This window comes from Salvelinus sp. IW2-2015, linkage group LG9 (genome assembly GCF_002910315.2).
Source record: "Salvelinus sp. IW2-2015 linkage group LG9, ASM291031v2, whole genome shotgun sequence".
NCBI classification, from domain to species: domain Eukaryota; kingdom Metazoa; phylum Chordata; class Actinopteri; order Salmoniformes; family Salmonidae; genus Salvelinus; species Salvelinus sp. IW2-2015.
In genome coordinates, this window is record NC_036849.1 from 16,073,546 (window position 1) to 16,088,032 (window position 14,487).

General features: G+C 42.1%; 2 protein-coding genes across 3 annotated transcripts in view; both read right to left on the bottom strand.

Moving 5' to 3' along the window:
* Positions 1–4,887, bottom strand: part of LOC111968675 (fibroblast growth factor receptor-like 1) — a 56,593-nt gene extending 51,706 nt beyond the window's left edge. Inside the window, exons 1-2 of the mRNA XM_023994450.2 lie at positions 4,531–4,887; positions 3,699–3,795 (exon numbers count right to left, since the gene is read on the bottom strand). Of these exons, the coding sequence (XP_023850218.1) occupies positions 3,699–3,762 (64 nt within the window). The 5' untranslated portion in view covers positions 3,763–3,795; positions 4,531–4,887. The remainder of the gene's footprint in view (positions 1–3,698; positions 3,796–4,530) is intronic.
* Positions 4,888–5,927: 1,040 nt separating this feature from the next.
* zfyve28 (zinc finger, FYVE domain containing 28) overlaps positions 5,928–14,487 on the bottom strand; it is a 52,273-nt gene continuing 43,713 nt past the window's right edge. For both annotated transcript variants that reach the window (XM_023994452.2, XM_023994451.2), the window contains 4 exons: positions 8,711–8,821; positions 8,452–8,556; positions 8,234–8,337; positions 5,928–8,130 (listed from right to left, as the gene is read on the bottom strand). In XM_023994452.2, coding sequence (XP_023850220.1) covers positions 7,999–8,130; positions 8,234–8,337; positions 8,452–8,556; positions 8,711–8,821 — 452 coding nt within the window. In that variant the 3' untranslated portion in view covers positions 5,928–7,998. The remainder of the gene's footprint in view (positions 8,131–8,233; positions 8,338–8,451; positions 8,557–8,710; positions 8,822–14,487) is intronic.

Here is a 14,487-nt window from a genome sequence, read left to right on the forward strand (position 1 = left end):
TAGACGTAGTAGTAGCAGTGGTATGATGTATTAGTACCTACTAGTGGTGGAACTTTTGGAGAGGGAATAAGTGTTGCTGTATCTGGTAACTCATACTTCTAGGGTTTCTAAATTGGCTTCTGCTCCTTGGGTATCTCATTATCATGACTTCTCACAGAGCCATTGCCCCATGCTTAATAAAACACACACATACGTATACACACACACTTCTACACAAAACCCTGAGTGTAGCTCCCTCTCATAACTCTTCCTCACGCACCTCTAAATCGCAGCCCCTCAGTAAAACAATTCCCTGGTTTGCAGTATACGTACACACTAATAGACGTCAAATCACCACAGTCTACAGGGATGTAGAGTGTTTAAAATTAATTACTGCTGCCATGTCCAAACGGGGGGACTAGTGCATATAATAATCCACCCATTGTTCTCTGCAAATGGACCCGGGCTCAGTAAAGAGGGGCTATTGGTGAGCTGAGAGAGGGTGGGTGGGAGTAAAGGTCAGCTCCATGCCTTGTTTTAACGACAGCACATTAACTTAATTCACTTCCTCTGGCTTTACACTGGTAATAAACGGGAGGAAATGCAGAGAGAAGGACTGGGAGGGAGAGAAGGGAGACATGTGTAAGGGGGATGGCGAGAGAGCAGTGGTTGTTGTTTGGTCATAAATTGGCTTGGGGAAGCGTCGCAGTCCGCAGAGTTCAGAGGTGGCATGTCAATCGGTCGGACTGCACTGAGTTGTGTGTGTCTGTGGGTGTTGGTGGATTTATGATGAATCCACTCTTTTTCAGTGCTGGTACTTCATTGGCGAATCTGATAGTATGATAACACTGATTTTGTTGTAATTTCTAAATCAAGTGTCTTCAGAGGGGACTACTCTGAATGGCAAAGATTTTGCAAAGATTTTACAGTACTGCCTAGACCTCCCCCTCTCTCTCTTTCATTCTCTCACCTCTGTCCACTCTCCCTCTGTTTCTCCAGCTAGGCTCATGTGCCAGAACACCACAGTGTCATTATCTTCTGACTATTTGGGCCATATTTTAAAAATAAGAGGACTTTGGAGTATTTGTTTACTGGGAAACTAGCCTCATTACGGAAATCTGTCTGGGAGCCAAATGCCCTTGTGATTTTAAATGCCCATGGCATACAATTTATCTCATAGTACCTTCTTGTTATAAAACCATGATGTAACTCGCCTATAAAATGTATATATTCCAAAACAGTTGCAGAGCAGTTTGTATGCTCTAAATTTATCCAGATGGCTCAGGAGGTGTAGATGAGTAAACATTTGTCTGAAGTTAAAAATGTTCATGTCAAGCTAATATGCTGCCTGTGACCTGTCGATACAGTATACTGCCTCAAAAATCACAGGCCTCTCCTACAAACAAAGTACACACTCTGTGTGGATGTCACTGCAATTCTGTTTCCAAAAAGAGACTGGTAATCATTTCAGAGTGTGTGTGTGTGTGTGTTGGTAAGTACTAGGGACACCTTGTATCCTCTCATTCTCACCAAGGATACAGAACACACAGCAGGTCCATATGTCCCGGCTGCTGCATTCCACAGTTACTATACCACAGTGGTCCCCAGTCCTGTCACCACATTAGAAGCTCTGCCGGGACACATCACGGAGCACCTCCTACAGCTGCTGGGGGGAATACGAGGGGGGAGGGGTTGTCCAATGGGGTTCAAGGAATCAGTCCTGAGCAAGTTTCATGAATCAGAGCACAAGGGAGAACTGGTCCTGGCTTGCATAGTGAGATAAATTATCAGACTGACAGCAACAGGCTCATTATCACTCTGTTCTTTAAATTGGACTTAACCCAAGTTTAAAATGTAAAAGTACAGAAGATGATCATATAACGACCAGAAGAAACCACTAAACACTTCCAATATGTTATTTTGAATTCACACGTAACTCAAAGGATTATCTCCTGCATAATTTCATTTGCATTTGTCAATGATGTTATCATAGCCTGTTAATTTTACAGGGCACAGTTTTACAGCCACGACAGTCTCTACTCCTCTACAAAACCACGTGTCTGTAACCAAAACCTTTATTTTACAGGATATCAAACGGTGAAGTTGTTACTCTGGGATCACATTGTGTCATACCTGGGAGCTTGCTGCCACATCATTCCCTCTAAGGGATTATACTATGGGCTCTTTTCTATCAACTTCTGGAGACTTCATTTCACCCTGCAGTCCTGTATACCTGACAATTAAAACCATCCTATAAAAGCCAAATAAATGATTTAACTTAACAAAATTACATATTAAAACTTGGCCACTTAAAACTGGGCATATGATGTCAGAGAGGCGCATTACTAAATATTTTTGGGGGGACTGTTCGCCAACAGTAAATATTTGTATCTGTTCTGGACCTATCTAAAATCACTTTCAGATAGAAAGTATGAAAAACAGACTACATATTCCTATTTTTTACTGTGATAAAATCAGTGCAGGCCACCGTGCATACAGATTAGGATGTCTCGTTTTTCTCTCTGCAGTCTGTTTCCCCTGTTGGTTTTCTCCTTCCTTTGACATCTGTAAACAGATATAATTGCCTGTCTAATCTTATTTAGCCTTCACGTCTTGTTTACTTTTGCTTTAGCCATGTCGTGAAGGCTTGTCTGTCCTGCTGTGAATAAGGCATTGTCTGCAGGCCCACAGATGTAATCTGCCCACATCCAAACCACCTAGCGGCCCTCACCGGCCCCCACCTGCCCCGTATTGCAATGCCCTGTTAGCCACATGCATGTAGTACTTTTGAGACGCCACTTCCATTTGCTGCCATTTAAGTTTAACAATGAGGAGAGATGCGTAGAATAGGATGTCTGGTTTCCCACTGCGAGAGGCTGTAGAATACACTAAAAGTTTATGTGAAAGTTTCAAAGCTGTCAAATTGAAAAGGTGACGTTCAAGCTCTACTGAGCTGGTCTGGACATATTCAGCCGTTGATGACAGGTGATATTGTGGAAACCGTACGCATAATTATACTATGCGTTCTGCATTTGTCTGACATCCTCAATCAATGCAGGCAGTTGTCTGACCCTGAATCAAAGCAATAACACACTACACTGGTCATGGTCGTACACACACGCACACACATAGAGACGTGATGCTGAGAAAGTACGGTCCCTGGACCTGGACCGGGAGAGCTGGACTCTTACACTGACTTGTGTTCTTTCACCCGGTGAAGCTGATGGATGTGTTTGTTTGGCTTAGCAGTGGCGAATGTACACACAGTCACACAAACATGGCCATGACTGAAACAGATCACACACGGGGGGGGGGGTTTGGGGGGGGGGGGTAAGGGTTGGCTTTCTCTCTACTTCCCCACTGTTGATTTTGGGTTCTGTTTAGAGTTTTTCCTACTTTTCCTCCTCTCTTACTTCTCAGTGTGAAGAAGTTAGAGCCAACTGAGATTTTCTTCATGTAAACAAAAAGCAACAGCATCAACCTAACTTAGATGAACCAATTTATCTGCTAATATTTCACTAAAACGATTGGACACTACTGTGTAGGCAAGAAAGCAAGAATGAAACCCACTGGGCAGCGGCGTCAATTCAACATCTATTCCACGTTGGTTCAACGGAATTTCATTGAAATGTGGAAACAATGTTGATTTAACCAGTGTGTGCCCAGTGTGAAGTTAAGTTACGTTAAGGAAAAAAATATCCTAAAGATGTATTACTCACCCCTTGCACAGTCAGACAACAGAACGGACTCAAAGATGAGCAGCATGATCTTGAGGACTCCCATCCTGACTGAAGACAACTTAATGTTCCCCCAACTCTAAAAGACATATGGTTAAAAAAAAATCAGGCCTTCCAGATTCTGTAACTGCACACTGCAGAACTCGCATCCACCCCCAGGGAAAAGCAGTTTGCCTCATTAGATGATATGGAAAATCTACAGTAAATGCTCTGCTTTGAATTTCCATATGTCCTTCAAGTCAGACACACAGTTGTGTCAAGGCCATAGTGGAACTGAAATGCATGGGGATTTCTCTTATAAATTAAAATGCATAGAGGAGATACACACATTTCTAAAAAATAAATAAATCATAGGATTGATCGATAAAATAACATATCTAGCCTGTGTTAGTATATTTATCTATTATTTTCAATAAATATCTGTGGTCAATATGGTGCAAACTCATTTAAGTAGTGCTGCTCTCACAGATTGCCCCCTCTGATAAATGAATATACAAATATACAACAAAAATGTATATTTATCTGAAACACAGCTGTATTATATTGTATAATTGTCACCATTTGCATTCATGAATTACTGTATAACATGTTACCATAGTCCATACATAGCCTATCTAAAAATTCCACATCATGTAAAATTAAATTGTAATTATTCATATAACTGTAAGCAATCAATTGTTAATAATACGTAGCCATTCATGTCTTAAATTGAAATATATATATTTCTATGAACTATTGCGAACAATATAATCGTATGAACAAGGTCATATGCAGTGCATATTATGCACAACAATGTTAACTCTGAATTACATACCCGACGTTTACAGTAAATTAACCTCGTATCAGCCTCTTCATTAAAAACGGGCAACCCATTCTCATAGAAGTCTGCACGGTCTCCATTATTTATTAGTGGCCGATTTCATCGACCGCTCTCGAACACAACTATAATGATCGCTGACTGCCTGTAGATCGGTCTATGGAATGGAAAAGCTCAAATCAGTCGAAGCATACCATCAAATGCGTCCATTAATCAGATGGGTATCCATTTAAATGTTGCATAAACTTCGACAAATTGGAAAAAAAATAGGTAGTTTTTAAAGTCTGTTTCCAACTGGTGTTTTTTAAAGTCTGTATCCAACTGGTGTGTACAGTGGACTCTACTTCACATCCACTACAATAATTACGGAGTGCAGAGATAGTTGCCATCCCAGTTCTCAACTTTTGACCAATCACATACAAGGGCTGGATAAATCTATCAAAATGAACTCTTTCTTTCTCACTATCATAATCCAATCGCCTAGATCACACGAGTAATTTATAAAAAATGGTATATGCCTCAATTTAAATTGCCGAGGGTCACCCCTGTAACAGATCTAGGATAAGTTTCATACTCGAATCCTGACCTTGACCATCACGAGAAAACAATACAATACCTATCTTAGATCGCTATTTAAAAAAGCAACTTTAATCCTACCCCCAGAAGAACAAACAGACAGGAGACCCACCATACCAGTCATAGTGAGTCTAACAAGTTCCACATATCTTTTCAGCAATGCTTAATCACATCCCCTGAAGAATAATTGGAAACATTTAATTGTTAGGGGTGTTACGTTAATGTACTATGGATAACAGAGCTACATGTATCAGTCAGATAGCAGCCAATGCTGCATCAAATGAATAGGTGCTGCCACCCAGTGGGACTGGGATGTAATCTCACCTGAGAACGTGACAAGAGGCAGGGAAGCGTTTGCCTGGCCACCCATCCACATCGCTCTGGCCAAATGGCGTTTATAGGGTGTGCACTAGTTTCCACAGCCATATATCACAGAAATTCGTGAAACAAAAAGTAACTTTTTTGGTTTTTATGTAATGTTAGGCATACGGTTAGCAGTGTGGTTAAGATTAAATGTGAGATTAGGTTTAAGAATAGAAATGATAGAAATAGGCGGAGTTTATGACTTTGTGGCTGTGGTAACTAGTGACGAACCGTTTGTAGTGATCGATAGAGCAGCTGAAATACATTCAGGGTCTTCAGGCAAGGGAAGCGTGCTCCAATGACATTACATCCCTTTGGATCAAGTTGTGTGTGATTGATGCTGTGCACACCAGAGTCAAGACCATATCAATGACGAGTTGACAAATGTCCCAACTGCCTGAGAGAATGAGATGAACATGAATGGATAGTAGTAACACAGAAATTAGGATAAACACTTATTCAAAGGAAAAAGTCATTTAATTTTAATTTACATGACATTTAAAACTAATAACATTGTCAGTTTTCCCAAATGTTTCACATGGCTCTTATTACTGAAATGTGCTAGCCTTTACAAAATAACAAGCTCTGAAGTAATAGGATACGCAGTCCTTGAATTACTGCACCATACTGAAAAAGTAGTAATAGATTTATAGATTTACAATTTGCTTATAAAACAATTACATAATCTTAAGGTCTTTAAATTTTCCTCAATACAAATAAACCGTGTAGAAGTATAAAGCGATCTAGACAAGATAAAGCCTGAGAATTAGCTTATAAATCAGGGCAGATTTGATATAACTGGTGCGGCCTTGAAGCGTAGAAGGCCATGGTTGTTTGAGCCAGTTATGTCAGATTGACCATTCCTCTATCCACATCAACTCAAACTCATTCTCCATTGTAACCTAGATGGTGAAGCTTCCCCTCCACATCAGAAATGACTAGAGGGAGCAGGCAGAAATCATGATGTAAGAGTAGAGGAAGTGGTTATCTACTGGCAATAGTAGTACTTTGTGCAGAGAGGTATGGGGATAATGTATAACCAGGTAGGGATGAACAAAACAGTCTAGTCTTAAATTTAACTTACTATCTGTAACATATTCTAACTGATTTCCCTACAGATCACATATGTTTCTGCAACAGCAGCAGCAGCTGGCATGTAACTTAGATCATGAAAATGTACATCCATGCTTAGTGTAGTAGTAGAGGTTCGTCTCGGTTTTGGTGAATCCTGTCTAGAAAAGTGTGCTATCAGTGTGACCACTGGGAGAGTTGAAATATACTTAAGATAAATGTGTTTGGCAACAACATACACAGAGGGAAAAACTATATTGCACAATCAGGAGGAAACAAAGCTGCCTTGACCAACTGATGGGAGACAGGCATCATAAACCTCTAAATAGTGGTGATATGCACTCCATGATTCTAACAATCACATAATATAGATACTGTGTGGTAGGAGGTTAAAGTTTCTCTCCACCAGAGGGCATTAAATGCATGAGAGAGTGAGTGATGTGACCATGTCAATCTCAGAGGTTGAGGAGTAGCATGTTAAAGATGGGATGGGAATGAGATCAAGCATTTAAAAAAAACATTGTATGTTGTGACTGTAAAAGCAATGGGCACAGCCCACATTGTTATAAAAGGCCAGCTAATCTGTGTCCTTTGAGACACAGTCGATAAAATAAAAATCCCATATGAAATTATATCACAAATTATATTGCCGTTAAAAACATTGCCAAACAAGCCACATATACATAAAATCTATATATTTTTTGTTGCTTCGCTATTAGATAGCCTGATGAGGATTGCTTTCCCCTCCTCATCCTCACAGCATCAGGAATTACATGACAAACTAAAATTAAAACCTCTAGAGCCATTGCGGCCAAACAAGCGAGATCAGTTGTGCGGAGATCATCATCACTATCAACATAATTATCCTTATTTACATGTTTATTATGACTTCCATTCTTTAAAGTAAAATCGGAGCCCTGTCAGAGCTCTGGCACAAGTGTGGGAAGCCCGCTAAAGCATAGGACATGATGTCAGAAGGCCTTTGTTATACACAAGCAATAAAACAGAAAAGGCTTTCTCTCCCTCTTCAACTGCAAACATTCCCAGAAGCTGTTCCTAAAGCACTGGACCGGTCCAGAGTAGCCTGTTCAAAACCCTATTTCCAGTTGTTTCTTAATCTGCCTCTATTAGGCAGGCAGGCATTAGTGAGTTAGGAGGAGGACGGCATAGGATTAGGCCCTTTGGTTCCCTTTCAGGCAGCAGCAGCATCTCAAAAACAACAGAAAGGATCTAATCATAGTTTATGCGCCTCCACATCCGACCTCGTTCCATCTCTCTGTCCTCTCATCCATGTCCTCCTTATTCCAAAGCCTTGCCTTGCTGTGCAGTGTGATGAAGATGATCGATAAGGTTGCTCTGTGTAGTTGGGGATGTACTTTGAATATAGCCTCATATCCCCTGGATTTGCTCCTGTAGATGCAGCGAGGTGGGGGGGGTAGGTTTGTACAGCAGGGGTCAGATGCCAGTCTTGTCGCTGTAGAACGGTGTGACGTGGAACATGTAGCAGTGTGTACACACCCTAACGGACTTCACCTGGCCGTACCGCGGTAACGGGGCTGAGTGGGAGGAGCAGCGAGAGCAGAAGATCTAAAAAGACACAGAGCAAACAAGGTACATTTGATTGTTCTTCATTTATTTTATGTAGTACAGACAATTCTAAAGGGAGATCTGTTCAGGTGTTTTGTGTTACCTTGCCACAGCTCCTACAGTGGTGCTTCCTGCGGATGACGGTGAAGGGGGCCTTACAGGTGATGCAGGAGTCACATTCCTCATCAGGAACCCAGTCTGGGGGATCTACAGGGGAAAAGCAGGGGCACATTAATAGTGGTGCTTGTTTATATGTGTGTCACACTGTGTGCATGCATGTCATGTGTGTATGTGTTTTAAGGAGAAAAGAGAGGTGCTGACCTTCAAACTGTCCCTCCAGGGCCTTGGCTGCCAGCTCCGAGGAGGAGATGGTCTCCTGACAGAGAGAACAGTCCTCCAGCACAGCACTGCGCAGCCCTGGACATGCTGCACCACCACACAGAGCACAGCCATGTCATTACGATTAACATTACCATCACAGACAAACAAACTGGAAGAACTACACTAAGACACCTGACATTACTGCAAGTTAACCCTGATGTAAAGATAAAAAAGCTAAACAGAAGCATCTGTTCCTCACCCTTCTCCTTGTTATTGTCCCCCTGCTCAGAGGTAGCCATGACTTCAAACAGTGTCTTCAGAATGCTTCGAAGGTCTGCGGCATAGTTTGTCTGCAGCTGGTCAGCAACACCTGGAGGTCAAGAGGAACCAATGACATTATTATTAATTGTTTTTATTAGGATCACCATTAGCCAACGCTAATGGCGAAAGCTAGTCTTACTGGGGTGCCACACAAAGAAAAATACATTAATGACAAAAGACTTTACAATTCACATACATTTAAAAACATTAACATGTAGTGGGTGTGTGTGTGTGTGTGTGTGTGTCTATCAGTTACAAATACGTCACATTGGGGAGAGGCGTTGCTTTATTTGTTTTTTTAAACCAGGTTTGCTGTTCACTTGTGCTATATGAGATGAAATCATGGCTCTGTATAATACTGTACGTTTCCTTGAATTTGACCTGGGGACTGTGAAAAGACCCTTGGTGGCATGTCTGGTGGGGTAAGTGTGTGCATCAGTGCTGTGTGTAAGTTACTATACGAACAATTTGGAATTTCCAACACATTGTTTCTTATAAAAACAAGAAGCGATGCAGTCAATCGTTTCTCAACTCTTAGCCAAGAGAAACTGGATATTTTCCCTCTGATTACAATGAAGAGCAAAACGTGCCACTCTGTTCTGGGCCAGCTGCAGCTTAACTACGTCCTTCTAGTATGACTGGACAATAATCAAGATAGGATAAAACTAGAGCCTGCAGGACTTGCTTTGTGGAGTGTGGTGTCAAAAAAGCAGAGAATCTCTTTATTACGGACAGACCTCCCCATCTTTACAACCACTGAATCAATATGTTTTGACCATGACAGTTTACAATCTAAGGTAACGCCAAGTAATTTAGTCTCCTCAACTTGCGCAACAGTCACACCATTCATTACCAGATTCAGCTGAGGTCTAGAACTTAGGGAATGATTTGTACCATATACAATCTTAATTTTAGAGATGTTCAGGACCAGTTTATTACTGGCCACCCATTCTAACTGACTGCAACTCTTTGTTTAGGCTTGCAGTGATTTCACAAGCTGTGGTTGCTGATTTGTATAGGGTTGAACCACCATCATACATGGACATATAGGCTTTGTTAAATGCCAGTGGTAGGTCATTGGTAAAAATAGAAAAGAGTAGAAGGGACCTGTCCTGCGATACACCACACAATGAACAACGGTGTTGGAGGAGATGCCTGCCGTTTTACGGGCTCCTAACCAATCATGCTATTGTGTGCGTTTTTTGGGGATTATTTGTAATTTATTATGTACATAACGTTTCTGCCACCGTCTCTTATGACCGAAAATACCTTCTGGATATCAGGACAGCGATTACTCACCTCGTACTGGACAAAGATCTTTTCTTTAACGAGTCGGACGCAAAGGATTTACTTCAGACACCCAACAAGGCCCAAATCTCTGATTCGCATGAGAAAGAGAAGGAGATATTGGGGACGTAGGTTGGGATGTCTTGTAAGGATCCGACGGCGAGTGGGTAATCCAACTCTACCATCAGTCCTATTAGCCAACATGCAATCATTGGATAGCAAACTGGATGAGCTCCGATCAACACTATCCTACCAACGGGACATTAAAAACTGTAATATCTCATGTTTCACCGAGTCGTGGCTGAACGACAACATGGATAACAGCTGGCTGGGTTTTCCGTTCATCGGCAAGATAGAACAGCTGCCTCCGGTAAGACAAGGGGTGGCGTTCTGTGTCTAATTGTCAATAACAGCTGGTGCACAAAATCTAAGGAACGCTCAAGGTTTTGCTTGTCTGAAGTAGAGAATCTCATGATAAGCTGTAGACCACACTATTTATCAAGAGAGTTTTTTCGTAGCTGTCTATTTACCACCACAAACCGATGCTGGCACTAAGACCGCACTCACCGAGCTGTATAAGGCCATAAGCAAACAAGAAAACCGGGGACCCTAATGAAAGGAAACTTAAATCCATTCGACCTAATTTCTACCAGCATGTTACATGTGCAACCAAAAGAAGAAAAAAACTAAACTCTAGACCACCTTTACTCCACACTCAGACATGTACCAAGCTCTCCCTCACCCTCCATTTTGGCAAATCTGACCATAACTCTATCCTCCTAATTCCTGCTTACAAGCAAAAACTATAGCAGGAAGTACCGGTGACTCATTCAATACGGAAGTGGTCAGATGACGCAGATGCTAAGCTACAGGACTGTTTTGCTAGCACAGACTAGAATATGTTCTGGGATTCTTCCGATGGCATTGAGGAGTACACCACATCAGTCACTGGGTTCATCAATAAGTGCATTGATGATCCCCACAGTGACCGTACGTACATCCCCAACCAGAAGCCATGGATTACAGGCAACATCCGCACTGAGCTAAAGGGTAGAGCTGCCACTTTCAAGGTGCGGGACTCTAACCCGGAAGCTTATAAGATATCCCGCTATGCCCTCCAACGAACCATCAAACAGGCAAAGCGTCAATACAGGACTAAGATTGAATCCTACTACACCGGCTCCGACACATGTTGGATGTGGCAGGGCTTGCAACCTATTACGGACTACAAAGGGAAGCACAGCCGCGAGCTCCCCAGTGACACGAGCCTACCAGACGAGCTAAATTACTTATATGCTCGCGTCGAGGCAAGCAACACTGAAGCATGCATGAGAGCATCAGCTGTTCCGGATGACAGTGTGATAACGCTCTCCTTAGCCGATGTGAGTAAGACCTTTAAACAGGTCAACATTCACAAGGCCACAGGGCCAGATGGATTACCAGGACGTGTCTCTGAGCATGCGTTGACCAACTGGCAAGTGTCTTCACTGACATTTTCAACCTGTCCCTGACCGAGTCTGTAATACCAACATGTTTCAAGCAGACCACCACAGTTCCTTTGTCAAAGAAAACCTGCCTAAATGACTACCGACCCATAGCACTCACATCTGTAGCCATGAAGCGCTTTGAAAGGCTGGTCATGGCTCACAACACCATTATCCCAGAAACCCTAGACCAACTAAATTTTGCATACCGCCCCAACAGATCCACAATGATGCAATCTCTATTGCACTCCACACGGCCCTTTCCCACCTGGACAAAAGGAACACCTACGTGAAAAAGCTATTCATTGACTACAGCTCAGCGTTCAACACCATAGTGCCCTCAAAGCTCATCACTAAGCTAAGGAGCCTGGGACTAAACACCTCCCTCTGCAACTAGATTCTGGATGTCCTGACAGGCCACCCCCCAGGTGGTAAGGATAGGTAACAACACATCTGCCACGCTGATCCTCAACATGGGGGCCCCTCGGGGGTGTGTGCTCAGTCCCCTCCTGTACTTCCTGTTCACCCATGACTGTATGGCCAAGCACGACTCCAACACCACCATTAATTCTGCGGATGACAAAAATAGTGGTAGTCCTGATCACCGACAACGATGAGACAGCCTATAGGGAGATCAGATAACAACCTCTCCCTCAACGTGATCAAGACAAAGGAGATGACTGTGGACTACAGGAAAAGGAGGGCAGAGCACGCCCCCATTCTCATTGATGGGGCTGTAGTGGAGCAGGTTGAGAGCAGGTTCCTTGGTGTCCACATCACCAACGAACTATCATGGTCCAAAAACACACCAAGACAGTCGTGAAGAGGGCACGACAAAACCTATTCCCCCTCAGGACTGAAAAGATTTGGCATGGGTCCCCAGATCCTCAAAAGGTTCTACAGCTGCACTATCGAGAGCATCCTGACTGGTTGCATCACTGCCTGATATGGCAACTGCTCGGCCTCCGACCGCAAGGCACTACAAAGGGTAGTGCGTACGGCACAGTACATCACTGGAGCCAAGCTTCCTGCCACCCAGGACCTCTATACCAGGCAATGTCAGAGGAAGGCCCTAAAAATTCCCAATGACTCCAGTCACCCTAGACAGACTGTCCTCTCTGCTACCGCACAGTAAGCGGTACCGGAGCGCCAAGTCTAGGTCCAAAAGGCTTCTTAACAGCTTCTACCCCCAAGCCATAAGACTCCTGAACAGCTAATCAAATGGCTACCTGGACTAATTGCATTGAGCCCCCCCAACCCAATTTTTACACTGCTGCCACTCTGTTTATTATCTATTCATTGTCACTTTACCTACATGTACATATTACTTTAATTACCTCTAACCTGTACCCCCGCACATTGACTCTGTACTGGTACCCCCTGTATATAGCCTCATTACTCTTATTTTATTGTTGCTCTTTATTATTGGTTGTTCCATTTTCTTTTTTTCAGTTTTAGTAAATACTTTAACACTTATTTTTCTTAAAACTACATTGTTGGTTAAGGGCTTGTAAGTAAGCATTTCACTGTAAGATCTGTTGTATTCAGCGCATGTGACAAATACAATTAGATTTTTGACTTCACATGTTTAACATTAGAGAAGCTTCCATTAGAGAAAACCCTCTTCTATTAGATAGATAGCTCTGAATCCACGATATGGCAGGGGTTAAAAAGCCATAACACGTTTTTTTCAAACAGGTTATGTTCAATAATAAAGGCTGCACTGATATCTACTAGTACAGCTCCCACAATTTTCTTATTATAAATTTCTTTGTCATTTCTGTCAGTGCAATACATGTTGAGTGCCCTTTTCTCTATAAGCATGCTGAAAGTCTGTTTTCAGTCAAAAAAATTCCAACAGTTTGCTAAGAGCCGGCAGCAAGCTGATAGGTTGGCTGTTAGAACCAGTAAAGGCCACTACCCATTCTTGGGAAGCGAAATTACTTTTGCTTCCCTCCAGGCCTGAGGACAAACACTTTCCTCTAGGCTCAGATCAAAGTTATGACATAATATACAGTAGGAGTGGCTATAGAGTCAGCTACCATCCTCAGTAGCTTTCCATCAAAGTTGTCAATGTCAGCAGGTTTGTCATTATTGAGCTATACTTTTTCCACCTCTCCCACACTAACTTTACAAAATTCAAACTTACGCTTTTTTTCATTATCTGTTTTTTTTTATACATGAATAGGATGCCGCACAGTTCGTTGTTGGCATTTCCTGCTTAAGTTTGCCCACTTTGCCAATAGAGTAATCATAAAAAAAAATTGGCAACATCAAATGGTTGTCATGAATAAGCTTTCTGATTTGATGACCATTGGAGTTGAATTTGTCTTACTGCCCATCATTTCAAGTACTTTTCCCCAATCATTCTTTATATCATTGACCTTGCCTTCATAATACAGTTACTTCTTTTCGTTGAATTTAGTCACATAAGTCAGATGTGCAGCCAGACTTATTAGCCACTCCTTTTGCCCCATCTCTTCCAACCATACATTTTTTCATCAATCCAATTCCTCATCAATCCATGGAGCCTTAACAGTTCTAACAGTCACTTTAACAGGTGCATGTTTATCAATAATTAGAAGAAGCAATTTCATAAATTAATCACGTGCAGTGTCTGGATGCTCCTCATCAATCACAGACCAACAAAAATATATAAACGCAGCAAAAAAATAAACGTCCTCTCAACTTCATTTATTTTCAGCAAACTTAACATGTGTAAATATTTGTATGAACATAACAAGATTCAAAAACTGAGACAAACTGAACAAGTTCCATATACATGTGACTAACAGAAATGAAATAATGTGTCCCTGAACAAGGAGGGGGGTCAAAATCAAAAGAAACAGTATCTGGTGTGGCCACCAGCTGCATTAAGAACTGCAGTGCATCTCCTCCTCATGGACTGCACCAGATTTGCCAGTTCTTGATGTGAGATGTTACC